Source organism: Passer montanus, unplaced genomic scaffold, assembly GCF_014805655.1.
Source record: "Passer montanus isolate IOZ18808 unplaced genomic scaffold, ASM1480565v1 scaffold101, whole genome shotgun sequence".
Lineage (NCBI taxonomy): Eukaryota > Metazoa > Chordata > Aves > Passeriformes > Passeridae > Passer > Passer montanus.
The window spans coordinates 481932-508788 of NW_024356616.1; the positions used below are offsets into that span (position 1 = coordinate 481932).

Consider the following 26857-nt stretch of genomic DNA (forward strand, 5'->3'; position numbering starts at 1 on the left):
GGAGATTTTGGTTAAAGGGGGTTCTGGGGCCTCACTGCACTGGAAGGGTCTGACCCTCTGCATCCTTCCCCTGCGTGTGAGGGATCAGAGTCCCGAGAGGTTGGGGGGAGTGCTGAAAAGCAGCACCCAGAGCCCCGGGCTGGAGGAGTTTGCTGCTGGATGGAGGGAACGGGTCTGAGCTCCTGTGAGGGCTCCTGGCAGAGGGGCTGCAGTGGCACTCGGGGTGTCCCAAGGCAGAGACTCCCCACGGGTGGCTTTGTCACCGTGATGGGCACAGAGCCCAGTTTTCCACGATTTTGGTTTCACAGGAGAGGAATAAAGGCTCGGAGCAGCCCAGGAGTGTCTGTGAGCAGGAGCAGCAGGACAGGGAGGGTTTTGCAGGGCTCTGCTGCTGCCTGGGGATGTCTGGAAGGCTTTGCCTGGAGTGTCCCCGTGGTGGCTTTGCTGCTCTGCCTCTGCTTTTCCTGTTTATTCCCAAGCGTGACAGAGCAGGGACTTTGTTCTCTCCGTGCTCTGCCTCATCAAGGGAGAGCCGAGCTCGTGGATGCTGCTGTGATGAAAGTCTGGTAATTAGGGGCTGATGAATTTCCCTCTGCTGCATTTCCTGCACGCTCCAGAACCTGCCTGGCTGTTTCAGCTTGGGGTTCAGCAGAGGCTCAGCCCCGCTCGCAGAGTTTCCTTGCCTGATAACTGGAAGGATTACAGCAATAACTGCTGTCAGTGTTTTTCTCATTTAAACAAATAAAGCTGACAAATGCCGAAGTTCTCTGCAGCTCCGTTGTGTTTAGTACACGGAGAGCAATTATTCATCTGCTGCCAGCACCGGTCTGTGCAGCTCGAGCATCCAGCAGAGCCCATTAGCATTTCAGTGCCACAGCCAGCACTTGATATTCTGCACGGCTCTACTGTAAAACAAAAGATGATGGTTCTAATTTGCACAATAATTTAAAGGGTTGGGCTCGCGGTGCTTATTGGAATTATTGGAGTCGCAGGTAAAATGTCGCGGTGCTTTACGAGGTGCCTGCTTTGATTTGCAGGGATTTTTCACCCGGTGTCACTCCCCGTGAAGGATTTTCCCGGTGGTTCCCGAGGTGCAGAGGGGAGGTGGATGTGTGCGCTGGTGAAATACGGGGGTGATAAATGCAGAATATTCCTCTCCTCCCAATAGGTTTGCTTTGTGTCGTTGCTCCTAAAACAAATGGAAATCGCTGTATTTTCTCCATAAACAAAGCATAACTTCCCCCAAAGACCCCGTGTTCTCCAGAGGTCCTGTCCAGCCCCAACAATTCCGAGATTCTGCAGTTTTGGATGCATTTATTTTGTCTATAGGTGAACTGGGAGACCTTTAAGAGGACCTGAATTCCTACCTGGCCCATTCTCAAAACGCTGAACCACCAGCTTCCCCAAACCTTTGTGCTCTTTGTTTGCCACATTAAATACAGGCTGATTTATAGATTAATTAAGCGCCGTGTCAATGAAAGGAAGAGCTGGGCTGGAGAATATTCCACCTTAATAAATCTGGAGCTGTAAATGCCTGAATTCACTGACGCCTGCTCAGAAATTTGCAGCACCCCGGAGCCAAGAAATGGCTTCAGCTTGTTCAAAATTCATCATCAAGTGATGACTTCTTCTTGTTTGGTATCAAAATCCTGTCCTTGTGGGCAGGGGCGGTGCTGGGGCAGCTCCCACACCTCTGCCTCTCTTTGCTGCTTCCCAAAATCCCCAGAGCAGCTCAGGAGGGAAGGGAGCAGGGGCTGGGGGTGTGAGTGGGGTCAGCACAGCTCTGGATAATCCAGGGAGGGTTTTCCCCCCAGGAAGCTGCTCCTGGTGGGAATGGGATCCCAAACCTTCAGCCAGGGCAGCCCTGCTCTGTCCCCTCTGAGGGAACTCCCTGGAGCTTCTCTTACCTTAAACCTGGACAGATCACTCTGCAAAACCTTTTCATGCCAGAATCCAAGGATTTTTGGCTGGCAGAGCAGGGATGGTTTTGTTCAGGGGGTGCGTTTTCCTGGCAGGGTCTCTGGCAGAGCCTTTGTTCCTCAGGGTTTGTTGTCACCGTGTCAGGAAATAAAGGGAGGCTTTGTAAACAGTTTTGTTAAAAACAGCATCAACACGGGGGAAACAAAAAGCAGCCAGAAAACCTGTGTTTGTTTGTTGCATGGGAATAAATATTTGAGAGACTGAAGGCATTCTGGAAACAACTTGGGGAGCTGTCAAGGGTTTGTCCCTGTCTTTGGGTTTCATTGTAAGCCAGGCTTAATGAAAAGAAGTAAAAATCTCCTTTTCCTGCCACTGGAAAAGTATCAAATATTCTGTATTTTTGTACAGGATTTAAAGCTTGTCTGAGCTTCCCCTCTTGGAGCATCCCCAGTGAACCCTGTCCCTCCTCTTGCCAGAGGAGCACAGTGACTTCCCAGTGCCTTTGAGGAGTGCCTGCCCAGCTGTTAATGATGCCTGAGATTAAGTGGAAGCCAATTTTTATGGAGTTCAGGTTTAGAATTCTTGCTGCTTTATAAACTCCACAGGCATGAAATACGGTGAGATTGGGTTTGCCTCCATTTCCAGTGGAGGGGAAATAACTGCCAGGGGACTGTGCTGGAGGAGAGAGGAGGAAGAACAAGGCCTGAATGTTTTCTATTTTCATTTAATGTTTTTTCTGACTCTTTCGAATGGTTCCCAGTGCCAGGTTTGGATTGGATTTCCTCTGCCAAGGCTGCCATGCTGAGGTGGCTGCAGGTCTGGGGAACATCCCAGGGGTGCCACAGGAAAGGTGTGGGAGGATCCTGGAGTCTGGAATTTACCTTTGGGCTCTGTGTGGGGGAAATGCTCCTGGTCTGAGGGGCCACAGGTTTGCAAGGGCATGGAGGTGTCCTTTAAAGACGTATTTATTGTACATGATCGAATCCAGACAAACATCCTGGCTGAAGGAGGCACCAGGGATGAGGATTCTGAGGGAGGAGTTGCAAAGATCACAATGGGGGCAATTCCTGGAACTTTGTGCATTACGACCCGCTCATCTTACAGAATTTAATTAGTGGCACTACATCATTGTGCAAGTAATTAAGGCTTTGCCCTGATTGAAAAGGGCACCGCTGATTAAAGGGCAGGTTTGTGTCCCGCTGATCCTGTGCCTCTCCCCGCTCAGGGCTGAAGGTGCGGGAGGTCTCCATCAACGTGACGAGGCAGCAGGTGGAGGATTTCCACGGCCCCGAGGATTACTGGTGCCAGTGCGTGGCCTGGAGCCACCTGGGCACCTCCAAGAGCAGGAAGGCGTCCGTGCGCATCGCTTGTGAGTAAACGCTGCTTCCCTGGGGCTCTGAGGGGTGGCAACGCTGCCTTTGGGGTTAAACAGCAGTGGGTGTGCTCTCTGCCCCTGCAGGAGCATCCCGGGAACCACAGGTGTCAGCAGAGGGAAAAACACCTTCCCTCCTTTCTTGGGATAGAGCCATCCCAAAGAGAGGGAGGGAGGCTGCCACGGGAATCCTGAGCTGGCCTTGGCAGGGAAGGAACCATGGGGCTGCCGTCCATGGAGACTTGGGGGAAGGTGGGGGATGATCTTCCTCTCCTCATGTCCTTGATGTGCTGTGGGGTCGTCACTCACCACCCACAGATCCTGCTGGAGCTGCAAAAATGGAAATGCTCCAAATGCCCCACAGCCAGAGGGACAGCAGAGACACAATCTCCAACACAGCTGTCACCAGGAGCTGCAAAAAGGGAAATGTTCCAAATGCCCCACAACCAAAGGGACAGCAGGGACAGGACCCCAAACACAGAACTGTCACTGGGAGCTGCAAAAAGGGAAATGTTCCAAATGCCCCATAGCCAGAGGGACAGTGGAGACACGACCCCAAACACAGCTGTCACCAGGAGCTGCTCCAAGCCTCATCCCATTCCTGGAATCAGACCTGGGGTGTTTTCCTGGCAGAACCAGAGCCTGCCAGAGGAGAATTCAGGGATTGCTTCCCCCAGTCTGTGGTGAGCCCCTTTCCCTTGAGCCCCCAGCTCAGATCTTCCCTTTGCTCTCCTGGGAAAGGAGGTGCAGCCTACAAAAAGCTGGGAGAAACATTCCCTGGGAGAGGAGGGCAGGAGCAAAGGGAGAACCTGAAGGGACACTTCCCAGGGAGTGTTCCAGCAGCTCCTGACAATAGAAAAAGGTGTCTTTTACCAGGGTAAACATTTAACAGGATAAAACAAACATTTGTCAGAAGTAAAAGGACAGTGTAAGAAAAGCTTCATTTCATTAACGGCGGATTTTTTTTTTGTTGGCTGATTCAGTCTGAATGTCTAAATACGTGTAAATTCAATTTTTTATTTCACTGCATTAACTGTCATAACACTGAGCCAATAATTCCCCTGCATTGCCGAGCTGAAAGGACCTTTATCTGAATTGAATTTTTATTGACTTTTCTCCGCGCTGTGATTTCCCAGCCCCACAAAATGGCAATTTGAGCCAGGCTCAGCGTGAGCAGGAGCAGGAGGAGCCGTGTGCTGGGGCTTTTCAACCCCTCACTGTGGGAGCAGTTCTTCTTGCCAGTGCCCCGAGACCCCATTAACCCCAGAGCGCTCTGGAGAGGCTCTTCAGCTCGGCCTGGAGGGCTCTGGGGGTGCCTGGAGGCTTTGTGTGGGAGCTGAGCTCCTCTCTGCCCCTTCCTGGGCTATTTTGTGCTCAAAGCTGAGTGGCTTGCTGGGAAAAGCAGCAATTCCGGAGGGCAGAGCTGAAGGGGCTCCTCAGGCACAGCAGGAACACGCTGGGCTGGGATTTATGGCTTGGGGAACACCCTGGGAGGATCAGGGATGAGACCCTGCAGGTCCAACCTCTGAGAGAACCCAGAACGTTCTCCCAGCCCCTCTGGGATGGGCACTGAGGAACCGGCATCTTTATTTCATCCCTTTTTTTTTTTTTTTTGATTTTGCACTGAAATCCCAACGTTTCTGAATTGTGAGTCAAGTCCACAGTGTTGCAGCACTTTATATTTCTCCAAAGAAGCAGGTGAGTATTTCTTTGTGATAGTGGGGAAGGCAGAGCAAAGGGATCCTGCTCCATTTTTCACCCTAATAAAGGCATTTGTAGGCACAAGCGCAGCCTGGCTGTTAATGAATGCCTTCTTAAAGAGAGCACTGGAAAAGAAATTGGTTGTCTGAGGGGAGAAAAATCAACATTAACAAAGAATCATGGAAAGGAGCATGCAGGCACTGTAAGCATCTTTCTGCAGGCAGCAGCTCGCTCAGATAATTCTGAATGCATTTTGGAAAATGCAGTGCCAGGGCCGTATTTCATCAGCTGTGAGCAAGGCAGGGAATGAAGTCAGTAAATCCCCACCGTGGAGCCTGAGACACTGGGAACACAATGAGAGCTCCGAAAGTAACATCCCCCAGCAGGAATCACATCCCTGAGGGTTTGCTTTGCTTCCACAGCCGGGGAGCTCCAGGGATTCCTGGGTGTGTTTGGGATCCCAGCTGGATCCAGGGGAGCTCCAGGGATTCCTGGGTGTGTTTGGGATCCCAGCTGGATCCAGGGGAGCTCCAGGGATTCCTGGGTGTGTTTGGGATCCCAGCTGGATCCAGGGGAGCTCCAGGGATTCCTGAGTGTGTTTGGGATCCCAGCTGGATCCAGGTTTCCTTTGTGTCCGTTCTGTCTGCCCAGACACCCTCAGGTGCTGCAGCAGCTCTGAGACATTTCTAAAGCTCAGTGATCACCTGGCAGCGGTGTCTGGGGTGGAGCAGTTTGTCCCCAGTGTGGAATTAAGTGACAGGTTGGACTTGATGATCTCAAAGCTCTTTTCTGGGATCCTCTGAATTGCTCCCAGCCCCTTTCTCCTTCCCCCTGCAGCTCTCAGGGTGAGATCTGCACAGATCAGGATTCAGACACTGCTCTGAGCAGGGCATGGCCCAGCCAGGCTGGATCCAGTTCAATCCCAGCCCACAGGACCCTGGGGATTCCACGCTGCTCCTGCACGGAATTCTGAATTGTGGGAAGGTTCTGGACATGGGGTGCAGGGCTGGAACCTGGCCTTGCTTTGTGTCAAACACAGGTGGGTTTGGAGAGGGGAGAAATGGGGACACAGCTGAAGGTGAGGGGATCCAGGGATGGGAGTGTCCTGGAGCTCTGGGAGTGCCAGGGGCACCCACCCTGCACCCCGTGGAGCTTTGGGGCAGGAATGCCAGTCCTGGTGAACCCTTGAATCCAAGGAATGCCAGTCCTGGTGAACCCTTGAATCCAAGGAATGCCAATCCTGGTGAACCCTTGAATCCAAGGAATGCCAATCCTGGTGACTGCTTGCATCCAAGGAATGGCAGTCCTGATGAATTCTTTCCTCCCACCCTGCAGATCTAAGGAAGAACTTCGAGCAAGACCCCCAGGGCAAGGAGGTTCCCATCGAGGGGATGATTGTCCTGCACTGCCGGCCCCCCGAGGGCGTCCCCGCGGCCGAGGTGAGCTTTGGGGTGGGCACGGGGGCACAAGAAAAAGCTTTGGATGGGCTCAGCTCCTGTGTGGTGTCGGTCCTGGTGCTCTTCTCCCCCAGAATGCTTCAAGTGTCCTTTTTTGATGCACTAGATTTACAGAAGTGTGGCTTTTTATCCAAATTCTGGACTGTTTGCTGAAAAATCCTGGTTTTCAGACAATTTTCAAGTCCTGTGCTTTCAAACTGAAAGCAGATTGTTGCGCATTTTCCCAAGAATTACTTTTCTCCTTGAAAAACAAGACAAAGTAAAAGGCAAACCTAAAAATATTGTGATAAATGGTTGCTGGGGAGAGAAAATCTGCTGCAAGTATTAATTTGGTGGAGTTTGGCTTTGCTTTAAACAGGCTTTTTGTGATGAGAGCTGGATCTTAACAGGAAAACCACAGGGATGCCTTAAAATGGCAATAACCAGGCTGCTCTTGGAGGGAGAGGTTCGAGTGGGTCGTGTCGAAAAATCTGCTGCAGGGGCTTTAAAACCCAAGGAAACGTTGAATTTTTAATTGCACCCTGCAGTTCTCTGCAGCACCTTCTGGGGAATGAGAGCACTTGGATCACTCAGGAGTTGGTTTTTGCCCCTTATCCCCAGCGTGGCTGGGGTTGGTAATAACCAAAGGAAGAAAAGGAAAATAAACCCCAGAGAAATGTGTGTTTTTAGTTAATGAGAAGGGATTGGAGCAGATGTCCCTGGAAATAAAGAGGAGAAATGCAGAGGCACCATCAGTGAGGCAGAAGTGCTAAAGGAGAGGAAAATGAGGCAGAGATGGGCTCAGCGAGTGGCTGGGTTTGTGTCCAGGTTTCTGGTGTGCTTTACTCTGCCAGTGCAATCTCTGCTCCCACCTCCTCCTCAGCTCTCTGTATTTTCACTCCTTACCAGGAAAATGGGTGTTGTATTGCAGGGAATTGCCAGGATTGCTGAATGTGTGCTCTGGAAAATGGATCTGGTTTGTAGACAAAATAAACCTCCACAGGTGTGGCTCCCCAAACACTCTTGGTCTCATTGAGTTTTACTGAGAATTTTAGATTTCTTTGAACTGCCAGCTTTACATTCCCCACTTAAGCAGGGAGTCTGTCTTCTGTGGAAGGTAGGAATTATGTCCAATGAAAACCTGACATTTTAATTGCTTGCTCCAGATAAAAGTGGTGGAGTTCCCAACAAACCCTGATTTACTGCTGTTGACAGTAAAATTGTTATTGCTGCTAATAAAGCTGGTAAATCTCACCAGGTCACATTTGCTTTGGCCAATAAAATGTCCCATAAAGGCTTGGGCTAATTCTGGGCTCATCGAGGTAAAGAGTCTGCTGGAAATAATTCAGTGTCTTTAGAAAGTGGGTTAAACCTGTTAGAGCAGGCCTGGCTCTGGGCTGGGGGGATAAACTCAGCTTTATTCAGAGTTAAAGCACAGCCTGGCCTGATTAACACTGGGGAATAACTGAGCCACAAAGGCTCCCTCAGCGATTGTTCGTGGGTGCTGAGCGGTGCTGAGGGTTTCAAACCCCAGTGCTGGCAGCAAATCCCTGGTTCTGATCCAAGAATTGATTTCATTAGAGTTTGGATGCAGCCCTGGATGGAAACATAAGGCTGGAAATAACTGGGGACAAAGGAGCTGCTCTGGTGTTTCACGAGATGCAGAGTGGGTGCTGACTGGGGCATTGTCGGTGTTTGCTCAACCTAAGAGAACTGGAAACAAGGGGGAAGGAGGCTCCAGCCCACCCCTGCTCCGTGCCAGAGCCCCTCCCTGGGGAGGGTTTGGTTATTCCAAGTGCAGAACTTCAGGAATGCTGTCAGAATTTGGTTATTCCAGGTGCAGAACTTCAGGAATGCTGTCAGAATTTGGTTATTCCAGTGCAGAACTTCAGGAATGCTGTCAGAATTTGGTTATTCCAGTACAGAGCTTCAGGAATGCTGTCAGAATTTGGTTATTCCAGGTGCAGAACTTCAGGAATGCTGTCAGAATTTGGTTATTGCAGTGCAGAACTTCAGGAATGCTGTCAGAATTTGGTTATTCCAGGTGCAGAACTTCAGGAATACTGTCAGAATTTGGTTATTCCAGTGCAGGACTTCAGAAATGCTGTCAGAGAGTTTGGTTATTCCAGTACAGAGCTTCAGGAATGCTGTCAGAATTTGGTTATTCCAGGTGCAGAACTTCAGGAATGCTGTCAGAATTTGGTTATTGCAGTGCAGAACTTCAGGAATGCTGTCAGAATTTGGTTATTCCAGGGGCAGAACTTCAGGAATGCTGTCAGAGTTTTGTTATTGCAGTGCAGAACTTCAGAAATGCTGTCAGAGTTTGGTTATTCCAGTACAGAGATTCAGGAATGCTGTCAGAATTTGGTTATTGCAGTGCAGAGCTTCAGGAATGCTGTCAGAATTTGGTTATTCCAGGTGCAGAACTTCAGGAATGCTGTCAGAGTTTTGTTATTGCAGTGCAGAACTTCAGAAATGCTGTCAGAGTTTGGTTATTCCAGTACAGAGATTCAGGAATGCTGTCAGAATTTGGTTATTGCAGTGCAGAGCTTCAGGAATGCTGTCAGAATTTGGTTATTCCAGGTGCAGAACTTCAGGAATGCTGTCAGAATTTGGTTATTGCAGTGCAGAACTTCAGGAATGCTGTCAGAATTTGGTTATTCCAGTGCAGAACTTCAGGAATGCTGTCAGAATTTGGTTATTCCAGTACAGAGCTTCAGGAATGCTGTCAGAATTTGGTTATTCCAGGTGCAGAACTTCAGGAATGCTGTCAGAGTTTTGTTATTGCAGTGCAGAACTTCAGAAATGCTGTCAGAGTTTGGTTATTCCAGTACAGAGATTCAGGAATGCTGTCAGAATTTGGTTATTCCAGGGGCAGAACTTCAGGAATGCTGTCAGAGTTTTGTTATTGCAGTGCAGAGCTTCAGGAATGCTGTCAGATTTTAGTTATCGAGTGCAGAACTTCAGGAATGCTGTTGGAGTTTGCTTATTTGGGGCCAGTGGTGCCTCTCTTTGCTAATCCCATTACTTAATTATTTATCTGTGGGCTGGGACAGCACAGAAATCCCAATCAGAGCTCCCTGGAGCAGAATTCCTGCAAATGAAGTTTTGTGGGGAGCAGTGTCTGTTCCTGCCATCTGCTCCAGAAGGAGACAGCAGCAATGGGAATACCCAGATTAAGTTTGCTTTTACACATGTTCATTTGTGCACAAAACAAGCATAAAACCAGTTAGGGGAATATGGATTAAAGGGCTGGATCCACGGTTTGAGCATGTCTGAAGTGAAAATGGCTCAAAATCCAGATTGTGTAAATCAATTTCCCAGCACTGGGGAAATTCTGGGGCTGCCCTGCTCACACAGTTCAGTGTGTACACGGTTTTTAAGCTGAGGAGCACACCAGTGAGAGCAAAATCCAGGCATTACAGACAGGGAGCACCAAAATTCCAATTCAGCTCTTCCAGGGCTGCCTCAGACCCGGCTGGACAAGCCCTGGCTCCCTCAGCAGCACATCCCAGCTGCTCCTGCTGGCCACACCTGACCAAGGAGCAGCTCCCCAAGGCTGCAACCCCTTCTTGAGGGTTTGGTGGCACTCCCATGAAGCCAAAGTCCCCCTCTGGGGCCTGGAACTCTGTGGGTGTCCCTGGCTTTGGGAGCACCAAATCCTCCTGTGGCAGCAGCAGTGGAGAGAACGCAGTGACTGAGCTCTTACTTCTTGTTTTACCCCTTCAAATAGTCTGGGAATGCTGAAACCATCCTGGATCCAGGGACAGGCACCTGCCTCTGAAGTGATAACCCCAGGTACCACACCCTGGAGCACCTGGCTCTGCTCCTGAAGCTGCTGCTTTTCCTGGGCAGGTCCAGATCAGCTGCCCTCAGCCTCTCTGCATGACACCATGGGTTTATTTCTGCCCCTTCAGGCACTCCTGGGTTTATTTCTACCCATTCTGGATTTATTTCTGCCCTTATACCCACCCTGGGTTTATTTCTGCCCACCCTGGATTTATTTCTGCCCCTACAGCCCCCCTGGATTTATTTCTGCCCACCCTGGATTTATTTCTGCCCCTACAACACCCCTGGGTTTATTTCTGCCTCTGCACTCTTTGGGAGCAGGTTTCCCATCTCCAGAGTTCTCTACAAAGCAGAGAATGAGACCTTTTTACACCTTTTGGGATGGTGCTGGGCTTTGGGGCACCCTGGGTGCATCAGCACCGCAGGAAGAGAGGAAGAAAACCCAAATCCCAGTGCTGGGCAGGTTGGAAAAGGCTTTTAAATCCTCTTCTCATGCATTTACATAGCAAGCAGAGAGAGCTGGTGAGCAGCTGTGCTTGCAGGCATCGGCACCCAACCCAAATAAATTCAGTTTTTATGAGTTAAGCATCGAAATGAAAAAGAAAATTCAGCATTTAAATAGAGCAGCTGAAAATCCCCCGCTGAGGCAAATGTTGATTCAGCTCTGGAGAGTCTCTGCTGGCACGGGCTCGGTGGGACCAGAGCCTTTTATTCACTATTGATGGGAGCTGGCCTGGGCAGGAGTCAGCTCTGGGCTGAGTCCCTCAGCAGCTTCTGCAGGGAGATATTGAGGAATTGTGAGCAGGAATTGTGTCCTTTGGCTGGGGTGTACTCCTCCAGTCCCTCAGCAGGCTCTGCAGGGAGATATTTAGGAATTTTGTCCTTTGGCTGAGGGTGTGCTCCTGAGGGTTCCTCAGGGAGACATTTAGGATAATAACAATAATATCTCAGGGAGATATTGAAGAATTGTGAGCAGGAATTGTGTCCTTTGGCTCGGGCTGTGCTCCTCCAAGTCCTCAGCAGCTCCCATGGGGAGATATTGAGGAATTGTGTGCAGGAATTCTGTCCTTTGGCTAAGGGTGTGCTTCTGACAGACCCTCAGGGAGATATTTAGGATAATAATAATATCTCAGGGAGATTTTGAGGAATTGTGTACAGGAATTGTGAGCAGGATTTGTGTCCTTGGTTTGGGCTGTGCTGCTCCAAGTCCTCAGCAGCTCCCATGGGGAGATATTGAAGAATTGTGTCCTTGGCTCGGGCTGTGCTCCTGAGGGACCCTCAAGGAGCTATTTAGGATAATAATAATAATAATGTCTGGAGATATTGAGGAATTGGGAGCAGGAATTGTGTCCTTGGCTCAGGCTGTGCTCCTGAGGGACCCTCAGGGACCCAGGTGGGGACATGGCCTCCGAGCCCTGGACCCGATGGCAGCCCTGGGGTGTTTCACTCCACAGGGCTCAGGGGAAATAATTCTGCTTTTGTCACTGCTGAAAATGAGGGGGAAGGGAGGGGAGTTCCCTCAGAGACTGTGCAATGTTGATTTTGCCACAACTGGGCCTTGCAGGCCCCTCGCAGGGCCGGCCTTGCTCCCTGGGCACAGCCGGTGCTCTGGGGGATTTTGGGGAGGAATCTGCGAAGGGAACAGTGGCTTCTCTGTCACCAGGACATTTCAAAGCTGTGTTTGCCAGGGAAGGGAACAGTGGCTTCTCTGTCACCAGGACATGTCAAAGCTGTGTTTGCAGGGACACAGCAATGGGGCATTTCCTCCGGGGCCATCACCTGCAGCTGTCCCTGCCCTCCCACCAGGGAAAAACCCTCCCTCAGCCTGCATCATTCATTAAAAAATCATGGAATTATTGAGGCAGAGCGTTCCTCAGCCTCGGGCAGTGCTGGTTTTGGGGTGTTTGCTGTGTCCTGTGTCAGTCTGGGTTATTGTAACTCTGTCATTCCCTCAGCACCTGCTCACGGGGCGCTCCTGGCTCGCGGCCCCGAGGAGCCTCACGCTGCTCTGAGGTGACTTTCAGGGCACATCTTTGACCTCCAGCCTGGCACAAAATTCCCCCCCTGCACAAAATGCTCATCTCCTGGCCCTGAGAACGGCTCAGTTCAGCCTGGAGGCTCAGAGGGGGAAACTGCAGCAAGTGAGGCCCAGCTGAGCCCACAGAGAGCAGAGGAGACATTGGGGAGCCCCCGCAGAGCTCAGAGCTCTCTCTGTTTGTTCCCCAAAATCTCCTTTTCACTCAGCCCAGCCCTGATCAGCTTTACCAAGGGCCAGTTGTGCAGCCCTGCCTGGGGTCAGGCACGCAGGACCCTCAGAACCTCAGGCCATGGGTTGGGTTTGCTTCCTGTTCATGCAATTCTGACCTTTCCATAGGCTCTGCTGCATTCTGCACAGTACAGTAGAGAAAAGACCTTTTGTTACTTCTCTTCCTTTATCTTTTGTTCCTCTCCTCAAGCGAATTTCATGACACATTCTTTGCTTATCTTCTTAGCTGACCTTTAACTGTTTCTTTAAATAGTTTTTCTCCAGTCTGTGCCCTCTTCAGTTTCTTGAAACTCTTCATTTTTTGGGGTGAGGGAGAAGGCACAAAGAAAAGAGACTGGAGTGGTGTTTGGCACTGCTGGCAGGCTGTAACCCTTCCCTTGCAGGGTCACAGAGACCCTGGCAGTTCTCACTGCTGAGGCAGCCAGGTGGGCTCACCCAGCTCACAGAGAGCTCTCAGCTTTAAATAATCCCCCAAGTGCAGTGGAGGATGAGGCTGTGAGTTCCTAAATGGGTACAGAGCCCTTACCCCTGAGAACCCCCCATTGCCTGTGATGCTCTGTGTCCCTGATGTGGTGCAGAGCTGCTCATTCCCATTTCCCCACTGTCCAGAGCAGCTCTGGAGGGATTTCACACCTCCAGTGCTGGCAGGTCACCCCTCAGTCACCCCTCAGTGCTCCCCTGAGCTCTGCCAGAGGGGTTTCCTCTCCCTGGCCTCAGCTGGAATCAGTGACAGGAGCATTTCCCTGCAATGAGGAGCAGGGACAGCTCTGTTCTGTCACCCTGAGCAGCGCAGGAGGCATCAGGGTGACTGACAGGTCCTGCAGCAGTGGCAAACACAATGAATTCCACCCTCCTCGCTGGTAATTCCTTCCAGCTCCTGCTTCCCCCAGCCCTGGGGCTGCTGTCAAAGCAGGGATGAGCTGTAACCTGGAAAATCCTTGGTCAACACCCATTTAATGAAGTTTGGGATAATCTCTGAGCTGTGTGTTTGGCCTTATTTGTGCCTCAGAGTGTAAAATATTAATTCTGTCGGGTACAGCAGCAAAAAAAAAAGGTGTTTAGGTAGCTGGTAATCCTTCAGGCAGGTGTGGTGGGGTGCCGGGGAGTGTCACTGCTGCCTCCTCCATCGGTGACAAATGGGATTCAGATTTCTCAGCTGTCAGGGCTTGTTCCTGTTTCATTCAGTGGGCTTGAAAATCGGGTTTTTAAATGTTCCCTCAGTTGGACAGGGAGCTGCCATTCCCTGCACTGGAGTGAAGCTCCAGGAGTGGTTTGTCACCTCCTTGAGGCCTGGGTGTGATGTGGAAATGGGGAATCCAAAATCTGCAGGTGTGATGTGGGAAGGGGACATCTCAAATCTGCAGATGTGAGACTGAGGGTGCTGTGAAATGGGGCTAAAGCTGCCCCAGAGGGGTTCATAAATTCTGTCACCACTGCCCTTCCTGTTCCTCAGAAATGTCCCTGCCCTGGTATTAAAGTGCCACATAGCCCTGATAGTAGAGATAAATGTTTAAAAACCTCAGGATTTCAAATTAATAAACCCAAACCCAACCTTTAACTTGCTGGACTCTGCTTATCTTCATTGAACGATGCTTTGGACCTGCAGGGAGGAGCTGGGGGAGCCAATTCCCACCTGGAAATCTTGGGATGGAGAGGGGATCTGCAGGGAGGAGCTGGGGGAGCCAATTCCCACCTGAAAACCTTGGGATGGAGCAGCAGCCAAGCCCGTTGTGAGGCACAAGGTGCAAACCTGAGCCCTAAAATTCACCCTAAATGCCTTTTTATGAATGAGCCCTCACACAAACCTGATATTTGAGCATTAGCACAGCTCTCCTTACACCTCCTGTCTGCTCTGCTTGTGGTGGAGTTCTTGGGAGTTTTGAGTTTCAGGTTCTTTTTGTTTGCCTTGTTTTTGTTTTGGGTTTGGGTTTCTTTTGTAATAAAAGGGCAGCTGTTGTGCTAAACGATTACTGATAGTTTACTGTTACTGAACTATTACTGTTGAGTGCTCTGCAGAGGTTTGTGAAATACTCTAAAATATCTTTATCACATAATATATGCATATATTTAAGATTTAAATGTGTTGTATCCAGTGCTGCTTTTTCAAATGTTTAACACAGATTCTGACATTTTAATGGAGTGCTGTAGATGTTCCCAGGAATATCTGCCTGAGTTCCACGGGTTTATTTACTGCCAGGGCTTTTAATGGAAATGTAAAATCATTTCTCTTCTGGGCAGCACGCATTTCACTGCGAGCACATCAGCACAACACGAAACCCACATAAAATTCAAAAGCTGCAAGGACTCCAGAAGCAGGGAGGGCCTGTTTTACATAGGTTTGTGTATTTATGGGGCTGGCACACGCTCACTAAAACGGGCAGGATAATGGGGCTGCAGTAAAACACCCCAGCAAAGCAGGCTGAGAGTTGCAGCCTGCCGTGAATCCTGCTGCAGTCACAGAGAGGGGTGGGATTGCTCAGTGCAAACAGCCTGCATTTGGCCAGGTGCTTATGGATCTGCAATAGCAATATTTGCTTTGCTTTTAAGGGATATTGGTTACAAGTACAATAAACGTGATTCATTTCTCACTGGAGATATTTCACTCTCAGGACCCAGCCTGGGTATGTGCAGTGTCTCATTTGTGATTGATCTGATATTTAGATTGAGCTTTTAAGAGCAAATTCATAATTTTTTAGCACTTTTAAGAGCAAATTCATAACTTTTATAGTTTCCCATTCAGCAAAGATTGAGAGCTGTCATGGCTCGTACAGGACATGGTCTGGACTGATTTTACAACAAAGGTGTCTAATGATGTGTCAGCCTCTTTATTCTATAAAACTTGGCCTCAGACTTGTTTTGTTTGAGGTGTTTGTTGTGCACAGCACAAAACCAGTTCCATTTCCAAATTCCATTTATTTTGTGTGCTGTTACACCTTGAGCCACACTTTGTCCTTTGTCACCTGCTGCTCCAGGTGTTCCTGCTGTGGGATTTCTGCTGGCAGCAGGGGAATTGGGGGTGGTTCGAGCTCCAGGAGTGGCCAGGACTCCCAGGGGTTGAGGGCAGAGCTGCTCCTCCAGCCTGGAGCTGCTCCAGCCCTTCCCCTCCCACCCCTGGGTTCCCTCCAGTGCTGCCCCAAGGCCCTGCTGGACATTCTGGACTCTTCCCTGTCCTCCTGAGTGTGTTAAACCTGTCACCCCATTTGTCCCCTCTGGCCCTGCACCAGTTTCCCCACTCAGTGGCACTCCCAGCCCTGCTGCCACCCCCTCAGCAGCATCTCCAGGTGCCTCTCCTGCTGATTTTGTCCATTTTGCAGCCCTTGGGGGCTCTTCAGTCCCTGCACATCTCCCTCTTATTGGACACAGCCCTTGGATGAGGGGCTGTGCTGCCTCTCAGCAGGCAGGGGAGCTGTGCAGGGTTTTCTTCCAGCAGAAAAAATGTTTGTTTTCCTTCTGAGATTTGTGAATAAATCAATACAGCCAGGAGGTAGCGAGGTCATGAAATAGAAATGCTGGAGCAAAGCACTTCTGAATTAGATTGCTAAACTGAAAAGAAGAAAGAAGGGAGATAACTTTGTAGTTCTCCTGAATAGATAATTCCTTTTTATACAGACATGTGCTCTGGGGCCTCTCTGGGTTTGATGTGCTGCTTTGCAGCCGTGTCTGTTTTCTCTCGCCCTGTTGCCAGAAATGGTTTTAATTTTGAATGCTTGAACATGAAAGGAGAAGTTGTGAGACTTTATCATTGTGTTTGTAATCATGGGGATGATTGTGTGAGCGCGTCCTGCAGGGATTTGGGAAGTTCACAGTGATGAAGGTGGGGACTGAACCAGCTGGAGGCCCCACCAGTGGTGACACTGAAATGCTTTCATGGTTCGGGGAATGTTCTGCCTCTGGGCACAGAGATCAACACCTCTTTTAATTGTAAACAGCATTAAAAGAGAAAGCAGGAAGTCGGGAATCTGGTGCCTGTTGCATTTAGTACTCGGTGACATGGCAAGCGTCACACATTTGTTAACTAACAATTGTATTTCTGTAGTTTGGGGTCTGTCAGGTGAAGATAATAAATACTATTTCCAGCAAAAAGATGATTCTTTAACGAATCTAAAGGTGTTCAATGATCTCTCAAGCCCCTCCCAACCCAGGTTGTTCTGTGGCTCCTCTAAGATCTCACAGTTGCGTCCTTGAATTTCTCCCATCTGAAGGTGCTAACAAAAATGAACATTGTCAGGTATTGCTGATCCCCCAGAACGCGAGGGAACGGTGAAATTACAGCCTTGGAAGGCTTTGGTTTCAATTACTGAAAGCTTTCTGTGATGTTCTCCTTATCTCCAAGCATTTCCTATATAAATGTGATCCTGCCTATCAGGACAGGCAGAACCCGCAAGCATCATCACCGACAGCCTTATCTAAAGAGGGCTTTTCGGTGTCAGCAGCACTTTAATTACTGTCCGAATATCGTGTGCTGAGAACAGTTTCAAAGGAGATCCGTGGGTTTCTCTGTATCCTTCAATTCGGAGCCATTTAGCAAAACAAAGGTTGGGGTTCAGCTGCTCACCTGCACCGCTGAGCTCGGTAGGGACAGGGATCTGAGCTGCAGCAGGATCCTTTATCTCTGCTCACCATCCCGTAACTGAAGTCAGGCCACACGTGTGCTCTGTCCCACTGGGAAACTCCCACCCCTAGTGACCTTTGGGGTTATTAACGCTGATTTGGTCATCATTTGAGCATGGAGATAAAAAGCAGTGCTCCAGTTAATGGTAGACACTCCAAAAATAGGAATAAAGATAAACTTATTTGGGATCTGATGATGTCTTCACCAAGCAGACAAGGTACCATTAGCAGTGGCATTTTTAGCAATGGCTCCTCATCCCAGGGATCCAAAATAGCCTGGCTGAGTCAGCTCCTTGCCCACCTCTACCACTATAAATTGATGCACACGTCCAGGCTGTCACCTCTCCCTTCATACCCACCCCAAACCATATTTGAATTGAGTTTTGACTCACCCCCTCCCATGCTGGCCTGCGTTCCCTCCTCTGGGTCTTTGGTTGGGATTTCAGAGGGAGCAGAGCTCAGAGGAGGAGCTGTGGCCACAAACGAGGATTTCTCCCCTTGCTGGTGGAGGTTTGTGCAGGAAACCTTCCCTGCAGTGGGAATAACCACCCCGAAATGGGCATGGGCAGCACTGGAGCTCTCAGCTGATCCCTCTGGCCACCACCAAGTGCCTCCCCTCGGAGCAGAGCCTCCTCCAGCTGATTTATGGGTTAGTCAGCGTGTCAGATTCCTGTAATGAGATTATATATTCAATCTAATGAAGGAAAAATATGCTTACCAGCCTGGTGTGACAGCGCTGCGATTAAATGATTCAAGAGCAGAGTTCTCTCAGTGGATTAATTTAAATGGAATGCAGCAGGTACAGCTGACCTGCTCCGGCTGTTGTGAGGGGCTCTGCTGCAGGATTAATGGCTTGTGATGGTGTTGATAAAATCACAATAATAAAGGCAGGGAGGAGTGTGTGCAGCACTTGGGTTCGTGTTAAACCAGAGGATTCCCCTCCTGGTTTGAGTCTCAGGGTGGAAGATGAAACTGTGACAAGGGGGGACCTGCTCTGCCCATCCCCGTCCGAATTCCAGCTGCAACAGCCAGGAACATTCCTCCAGCCTGAATTTTTAGGAGCAGGAGTTCCATGTTAGAGAAAGGTGAGGAGGTTTTTGCTGCTTTTCCACCTGAGAGAGAGGGGAAACATCGCCATGGACTGGAACAAGAACCCTTTGTGCTGTCCTGAGTCACCTTCCCCATCCCAAATCCTGAGTTTTTACTTGGCGTCAGGAAGCCATTGGTTGTCCCCTGTTGTATTTGCAGGGTGCCCAATGAAGGAAGGAATGACGAATCTGACTCCATGTTCTCAGAAGGCTAATTCATTATTTTATGATACTGTATTATATTAAAGAATACTGAACTATATTATATAAAGAATACAGAAAGGATACTTACAGAAGGCTAAAAAGATAATAATGGAAACTTGTGACCCTCTCTAGAGTCCCAACACAGCTTGGCCCTGATTGGCCAATAAGTCAAAATAATTTACAGTAGAAACCAATGAAACAATCACCTGTGGGTAGACAAGCTCCAATCACATTCCAAAGGAGCACAACACAGGAGAAGCAAATGAGATAAAATTGTTTTCCTTTTTCTTGGAGGATTCTCAGTTTCCCAGGAGAAAAATCCTGGGTGAAGGGATTTTTCAGAAAATATGAATGTGACAGTCCCCTGAGGAGGAGCTGGCACTGTCACTGCGTCCTGTGGGGTGTGGATGTGTCTGGGACTGGCCATGGGGAAGGCACAGGCTGTGTTTAAAGGGCAGCAGAGGATAATCCCAAAGCAGGGACAGGAGGCCCTTTGTCTGCTGACCTCCTGAATTATCACCGTGCCCACAAGGGCTGGGAGCTGCATCAGGTGTTAAATCTGGTTGGAATCCCAAACAAGGTCACCAAAAAGAGCCAAAAATTCAGGCCCAGGTTTTGGGATGTTTGAATGTCCATCAGAGGCGACAGGGGAGGAACTCTTAGTGGATGAGTTGGGATAAGCTTTGTTTTTCAGGGAGAAGAGTTCTCTAACTCCCATAATCTGCCCAGGCTCTGGGGTGTTGAGCTGATTTTGCTCTGATAATCCATAAGCCGGTCTGTGGTAATTGCTTTCTGTAACTGGGACAAATTTATGATGATGCTAATTGGGCTGCTGCCACCCAGGGAGGGGCCCAGTTAATCCCTGGTGCCCCTGAGCTGCAGATCCTGATGTGATCAGCCCTGCTTGGAAACTGGGGAGGGGGGTTTAATTCTGAGCAGATTGAATTTCAGAGGGAAAAAAAAACAGATCTTTTTCTACAAACCTACAGCATTTTATAGCAGGTTAAAGTCTGGTTCCAGATCATCAGACTAATTCTTAAAAGGAAAAGGATTTTAATTCTGGTACAAGCAACTGTGTGACCTCTGGGGTGAGGGAAGTGCAACTCTGAGGAGTTTGGGGTTTGCTCTTCAGACACTGCAGTCCAGACCCCATCGTTCATCCCAGTGGGGAGATGTTTTAGGTTCTTGGCTGCTTTTATTTTCCCTGGTTGCTTTGTGAGTGTTTGTGCGGGGGCTGAAGTTTCCCAAAGGTTACGTCCCTGCCAGTGACAAACATCTTTTGTCATCACGACTCCTTTAAATGTATTTTTATCCCATAAATCCATCCCTTGGTTCTCCATCTCTGAAACCCTCCATCTGCTGAGGCAGAGCAGGGGATGGCCTTGGATAAACCTGGTTTTCTCAGGGAAGGGGGGCTGGAATGAGGGGAGCACTGGCAGTGCCATCCTCCCTGACAAATCAGGGTTTGATCTCACGTCCCGACACTTTGGTGTTTATGTTCTGTCTGCTTAATGTTCTCCCTTTGCTGGGATCATCATTCTTTGAAATGCTCTGCTTTAATGTAAATGTTTTAATGTTTGCTGCTCATCAAACCCCTCATTCCCAGACTCAGCACACACAGGATCAGCGTGTGCTCCCTCCAAGGCTGAGGCTGACAGGAACGGGGCCCTTGAACCTCTCTCACCACCCAGAAATCCCCTGGCCTGAGGAGAGTCAACATTTATAAACACACTTGTGAAATAATGGACTCTGGGAATGCTGGCCGTGTTTGTCATTTCTCTGCCCATTTCACTGCACATGAAGTGTGTTCACCATCGAACTCCTGTCACTTGATTTATGCCCGTGCGGCTGCTCCATAATTTAAATTGAATTCCTAATTTCTTCGCTGAAACCCCCTCGGATAATTACTGTTAAGGTTAACTGCAGAAGGGAAACTGAATAGTGAGTGGATTACTCGGTTGTTCTGTGTCTTTAGACCACAGGGAAAGGGAACAAAATCCAAGGGATATTGTCCAGAGGAAGGTCTGGCATGGCTGGAATTCCCAGGATATTGTCCAGGGAAAAGTCTGGCATGGCTGGAACTCCCAAGGATTTTGTCCAGGAGAAGGTCTGGCATGGCTGGAACTCCCAGGACATTGTCCAGGGAAGGTCTGGCATGGCTGGAACTCCCAAGGATTTTGTCCAGGGAGAAGTTTGGCATGGCTGGAACTCCCAGGGATTTTGTCCAGGAGAAGGTCTGGCATGACTGGAACTCCCAGGATTTTGTCCAGGGGAAGGTCTGGCATGGTCGGAACTCTAGGATATTGTCCAGGGAAAGATTTAGCATGGTTGGAATATACTCCCAGGGATTTTATCCAGGGAAAGGTTTGGCATGGCTGGAAAAGGTTTGGCATGGCTGGAACACACTTCCAGGGATATTGCCCAAGGAAAGGTCTGGCATGGCTGGAACACACTCCCAGGGATTTTGTCCAGGGAAAGGTTTGGCATGGCTGGATTTAGCACAGCTGCTTGGTCCCTGCTCCCGAGCTGTGCCCAGGCTCCTGCAGGCACAGGGGAAGTGTCCCCTGGCTGGGAGGGAGGGTTGGACACAGGAGGACACAGAGATGGCAAAGGGATCACAGAGCTCAAATCTTTCCCCCGTTTTCAGTGTGATTCTGAACCTCCCCCTCGGGTAAATCACATTTGCACAGATGTGTCAAATCATGATTGCATTCCATAGCCACCGTGTGGGATGAGGTGCCCCAGACCTGGAGCCTTTTCCAGGTGAGTTTGCAGCCCTTGGCCGGGATGTGCAGGGCTGGATCTGTCCCAGCAAAGCCGGGAGTGCTGCTGTGGAGGGGAATCTGCTGCCTGGCACCAAACGTAATTGGCTTTGATGGTCAGCGTTTGCAGATTTGTTTAGGAACTGGAAAATGTACAAATTGCAGCCCATCTGCGCAGAGCTGAGTGCTAATGAATGCCTGCAGCTACCACAGCCATAAGCTCATTACCACAAAGTTCCAAGTCCTTCCACAAGTTGCTAAACAAGGTTATTCATCTGAAGGGAGTGGAGAAGGGAGTTTGACTGCAGGGCACAGCCAGAGCTCCTCCAGATCTAGAAAAGCTGTTAAAACAACCCCCTGCTCTTTGGTCTTTTAATAGAATCCGTTGATTTTATTTCTATTTTTAATTTTGCTCTCCTGTGACAGCAGCTTGCCATGCCTTAACTATTTTCTGTTAATGTTTCGAGCGGAAAGGCGCCTTGTGGTGATTCCTGGGCGCGCTCAGAGACGTTGGGTGGTGAACTGCAGAAGATGGATTGGAACACATCGTGCACAGCCTTTCAGGGGGTTTATGGACCGTGGCAGCAAACACTAATGGCCTCTGTTCTCAGGATGTTTGTGTCAGCTGGGAATCTGTTATGATGACTCGGCTCTTCCCCTGTGCCATGTCAGGCAATTTTCATTTTCTTGTTTCTTCACAAAAAAAAGTGGAATTGATAATACTTATTATCTGTTTTATAGAACTGGTAGTTGTCCAAGTATTTGAACATCCAATGCATGGTGCAGCAGAAGCAATATGTAAAAATATTGTTGGGAGAAATTTCTATTCTCTCTCAGCTGAGATTTTATTCCATGTTCCTTGAGGAAAAATCAGCTTTTCTAAGTTACCAGCCAAAGGAAGCATTTTCCCATCCAATTAATGAGGTCATGAGATGCCTTTGGCCTGCTCCACGTTTTCCTGTGCTCCTCCCTGCCAGGTGGAGTGGCTGAAGAACGAGGAGCCCATCGATTCCAACCTGGACGAGAACATCGACACCAGGGCCGACCACAACCTCATCATCCGCCAGGCGCGCCTGTCCGACTCGGGCAACTACACCTGCATGGCTGCCAACATCGTGGCCAAGAGGAGGAGCCTGTCAGCCACCGTGGTGGTCTATGGTCAGTGACAGGGCTGGGGGGCAGAGGTGGCCGTGCCTGCTGTGCCCTGCTTTGATTTGTGCTGCTGTCGCTGCACTCATTCAAACCTGGCACACTCAGGATCACCCAAGCCCTTCCCGCTGGGATGGGTTTGGGTTTGGAGCTGGGGGGCTCTGGCACAGCCCCTCAGCTCCCCCACGTTGGTGTTTTGCAGTGAACGGGGGCTGGTCCTCGTGGACGGAGTGGTCCAGCTGCAACGCGCGCTGCGGCCGGGGCTGGCAGAAACGCTCGCGCACCTGCACCAACCCCGCGCCCCTCAACGGGGGAGCCTTCTGCGAGGGCATGTCCGTGCAGAAAATCACCTGCACCTCCCTCTGCCCCGGTGAGTCCCTGGCCAGGGAGGGCTTCGGGGGCTGCAGTTACGGGAGAGCTTTCGGTGGGAAGCAGCAGTAGGGAGTTGGGAAGGGAACGGGAAATGCAGGCGTGTTTAGGCCGAGCCTGGTGTGGGTGTGGGTGCAGTGCCAGGCACATGTGGGCAGGCTGGATCTTACCCTGGCACCCCCAAAATCCTGCTCAGGGGGAGAAATAAGGGACCTGGGTGGGGTCTGGAGTTAATGCAGAGAGGGGAGCCGATGTTAAAAACACCAGAAAGAGAAACACAGAAACCTGAGCGTTGGGGATTCCCAGTGTGTGGAGACGCGAGGCTTGACTCCATGTTTCTCAGAAGGCTGGTTTATTATATTATGATATATATATATATATATATGTGTTAAAATACTACATTAAAACTATACTAAAAGAATAGAGAGAAAAGATCAGCAGAAGGTTTGAAAGAATAAGAATAGAATGCATAACAAAATCTTGTGACTCTCAGAGTCCAATGCAGCTGCATCTGTGATTGGCTCGTAATTAGAAACAACCAACATGCACCAATCACAGATGCACCTGTTGCATTCCACAGCAGCAGATAGTTATTGTTTACATTTCTTTCCTGAGCCCCTCAGCTCCTCAGGAGGGAAAAAATCCTAGCAGAGGATTTTTCATAAAATATCATGGCAACACCTGAGATAAGAACTTTGTTAAAAGCATTAATTATCTTGCGAAAGTTGGCTTGGAAGCGGAGTTACGGAGGGCAGCGATGAAACAGGGCTGCTGCAGGCGCTCCCTGGCGAGGCAGGCAGAGCTGACTGTGCTCCCCTGGGCCCGCAGTGGACGGCGGCTGGGAGGTGTGGAGCGAGTGGTCGGTGTGCAGCCCCGAGTGCGAGCACCTGCGCGTGCGGGAGTGCGCCGCGCCCGCCCCGCGCAACGGCGGCAAGCACTGCGAGGGCCTGAGCCAGGAGTCCGAGAACTGCACCGAGGGGCTCTGCATCCAAGGTGAGCTGTGCCACGGGGCTGGGAGCGGGGTTTGGCATGGCCTGAAGGCCAGGGAAGCTGCGTGGCTCTTGTGTCGGAGCTCTTCCTGTGAAAAGGGAGGTGGTTGTTTGGTTTTCTGTGTGGAGTTTGAAATTTTCCAGGTCTATGGATTTGCGTTGTTCATTCCCTGCCTGTGAATGATCAGGTGATGCTAAAATCCCAAATCCAGGGGATTTGCAGGGTGGAACTCACACCTCCACGACCAAATGTGCTCCCTCAGCCTTTCCCTGCAAGCAAACGGGCAGAGCCCCCAGGAGAGCTGCGGGTGCAGGAGCCGGTCAAGGTCGGAGTTTGCTCCTTTTGCTGCCTTTAGCAGGAGTTAAAGCCAGGCAGATCTGCAGCTCCCTGGGAAAGGCTTTGCCCTTCACCAGTGTCTGGGAAGCATCTGGCACTGGGAAGCTGCTGCTGCCCCCAGCACGGGGAGCTGGGCAGAGCAGCCCTGCAGCTGCGCAGGCTCCGCACACGGGAGGAATTTGTGAGTTCATCCCTGCCCTGAGCCTGCTCCTGTCCCTGTGGAGGGGCTGTCACCTCGTCAGGTGGAACAGCAGCCCTGGGAGCCATCAGGAGTGCCAGGGCTGGGAGATGTAAACAAGGATGTGTCTGTTTTCTGTAACGTTGTGTTTAACCAGCCCTCTGTCCTTGTTTCTGTGCTTCTGCACTGCCTTTTCTCTTATAAACAAAATGAACTCTCTTTTTTTTCTGCCCTGAGATTTTAATACTTTCCCAGTGGCAGAGAGCATCCTGTGTATTTATTCAGGCTTCAGAGATACCTGAGCTGAGAGCTTCAGTCAGATTTTTGCTGGGGTTTGGTGGGAGGGAACACGCAGCACTCTGGCTGTGGATCCCAGCACTTAAAATTCCCAGGGCTACAGAACAGCTCCAAGGTACCCAAGGACAGAAATGTAATTTAATTTCTTTTTCCTTCCCTGTGTTTTAAGAAAGAATAACCAGAGAGGTTTGGGAGCAGTGCCATCCACTCAGCTCTCAGGGACTGGGATGTTTCCTGGGGTCTCTCTCCTCTCCATTGATGAATTCCTGTTCCTGCTGAAGGCTGACTCAATCCCAAATCCATCCCATCAGCATATCTGTGGGGGGCTGGCAGGAGGACGTGGGAAGGGCGTGAGGAGCAGCAGCTGAGGCTGCAGGTGGAGGTGTGACAGCAGAGGGGACCTGCCACCCCCTGGCTCTGTCTGTGGTGTCCCCAGGGCCAGCTCAAGGTCACTGCCTGAAGGAGCACTGCCAGTGGGAAATGCTCCTGTCCTGCCCCAAATTCCCTCCTTTACCCACTGTGGGGGCACTGCCACACCCCACCCATGCCTGGGGGCACAGGGACAGAGCCAGGACTGTGCCAGGGAGCCTCTGGCACTGAGGGAGCTGGCTCAGCTCTGCCCTGCGAGGCCTTTGGGGCCACACAAACTCATTCCCTCCTTTTCCCGGAGTCCCAGAATCCCGATTTGCGTGGGAAGGGACCTTAAAGCCCTGCAGTCCCACTCTCCTCCATGGAGACACCTTCCATGGACACCTTCCCCTGTCCCAGGTGGCTCCAAGCCCTGTCCTGTGCTCCAGGAGCTGCATTTCCCTGTGGGTCCAGCTGGACTGGAGAGTTCTGTGTCTGCTGCTCTTTCCACCCCTAGGTGTCATCCTGTCCCTCCAGGTGTCATCCTGTCCCTCCAGGTGTCATCCTGTCCCTCCAGGTTAATCTTCTCCCTCCAGGTGTCATCCTGTCCCTCCAGGTTGATCCTGTCCCTCCAGGTGTCATCCTGTCCCTCCAGGTGTCATCCCGTCCCTCCTTCATGGCTCGAGCTGGAGCTGTCCCTATGTCCTCGTTGTTTTTAGGGCTGTAATTGCTTCCTCAGCTACCAGGAATTGATGCAATTAGCCTATTTTTTAAAAAAAAAAAAATCTCTTCTCCCGTTCATCTTCCAGTATGTGCCTTTCCTGCTCCGCTTCTCATCCCGTGGGGAATTGTGGAGGAAATGCAGCCCTGAGCCACAGCAAACCAATCTCTTGGAGGTTTTTTATCAGGCACAACTCGTTAACTTTGCTCCTTCTGTGAGGCAGAAATAGCAACATTCCTTTGGTTAACAAATCAGGATGAGCTGAAGGGGAGGATGGGAATGGAGGGTGCCAGGGAAGAGCCAGCCTGGGAAAATCCTGATCCTTGGGAGGCAGAGAATGGAACGGGGATAAAATGGATCAATTCTGGGGTTCTTTATTCAGTCCCTGACTGGAGAGTTGGGGAATAACCCCAAGACACCACTGAGGAACATCCCAGTGCTCCCTTTGGCCTTGGATCCCCTGGGAGGATCCCAAAGGTCCAGCCCTTGCTGAGGAGCAGCTGGAAGAGCTTTTCCTTCAGGGATTTTCTCCTGGAACTTACAACTCTTGTGTAGATCCAGACTTGGATGCAGGAAGAAGATTCATGTGGGGATGAAAGATTTCCAGGGCTGCCAGATCGATTCCCTGGGCCCCAGACAGTCCCAGTACCTCACTGGTCTTCTACATGTTTGTTCTCCCAGTGTTTATTCCCTCCCAGTATTCCCAGCTGGATGCTTTGCCAGGCTGGATTTCTCTCTCTTTCCTGCAGAGGTGAAAGCTTTCTCTTTGCTTAATAAAAGAGAGGGTTGGGTTTTTTTGAGAGCTTTTTGTTTTACTTTTATCTGTTTGCTTTAAAGTTATTTTTCCCGACTTCAAAACCTATTGATTTCTTCTCTCACTGCCCAAAACCAAAACAAACAAGTAGGGCCACAAGGACCGACCTGCAAACATGTTTTTACTAATGCACCCCGAATAATCACAGCACAATCACAAATCATTTTGTTTTCCATTTTCCAAGCAGTGCTGCTGCTGTTGCCAGGAGGCTCCTGGACCCAGGAATCTCCATTTCCACGGGAAATCTTTGCAGTTTGGTGCAGCCAGCAGCAGGGAAGGCTTTGCTCCACTGCAGACTCCAGTCTGACCCTCCTCTCTGGGTCTTTTTGTGCCTCATTTTCCTGCAAAACCAAAACCAGCCTTGGGCAGGGAAATAAAAACCTCATCCCAGCGGGTTTTTGGTGAGGAGCCAAAAATCCAGTGATCTTCTGGGTTAAGTATTTCTAAACTGAGCATCCTCACAAACATTAAAATGAAGAGAGGAGCCTCATAATGTGCCTGACTCT

At 50.1% G+C, this 26857-nt stretch overlaps 1 protein-coding gene across 2 annotated transcripts in view; it reads left to right on the forward strand.

Moving 5' to 3' along the window:
* UNC5D (unc-5 netrin receptor D) overlaps positions 1-26857 on the forward strand; it is a 96779-nt gene that overhangs the window by 42687 nt on the left and 27235 nt on the right. For both annotated transcript variants that reach the window (XM_039716655.1, XM_039716665.1), the window contains exons 3-7: positions 3146-3289; positions 6329-6432; positions 22127-22307; positions 22501-22668; positions 23496-23660. In XM_039716655.1, the coding sequence (XP_039572589.1) occupies positions 3146-3289; positions 6329-6432; positions 22127-22307; positions 22501-22668; positions 23496-23660 (762 nt within the window). The remainder of the gene's footprint in view (positions 1-3145; positions 3290-6328; positions 6433-22126; positions 22308-22500; positions 22669-23495; positions 23661-26857) is intronic.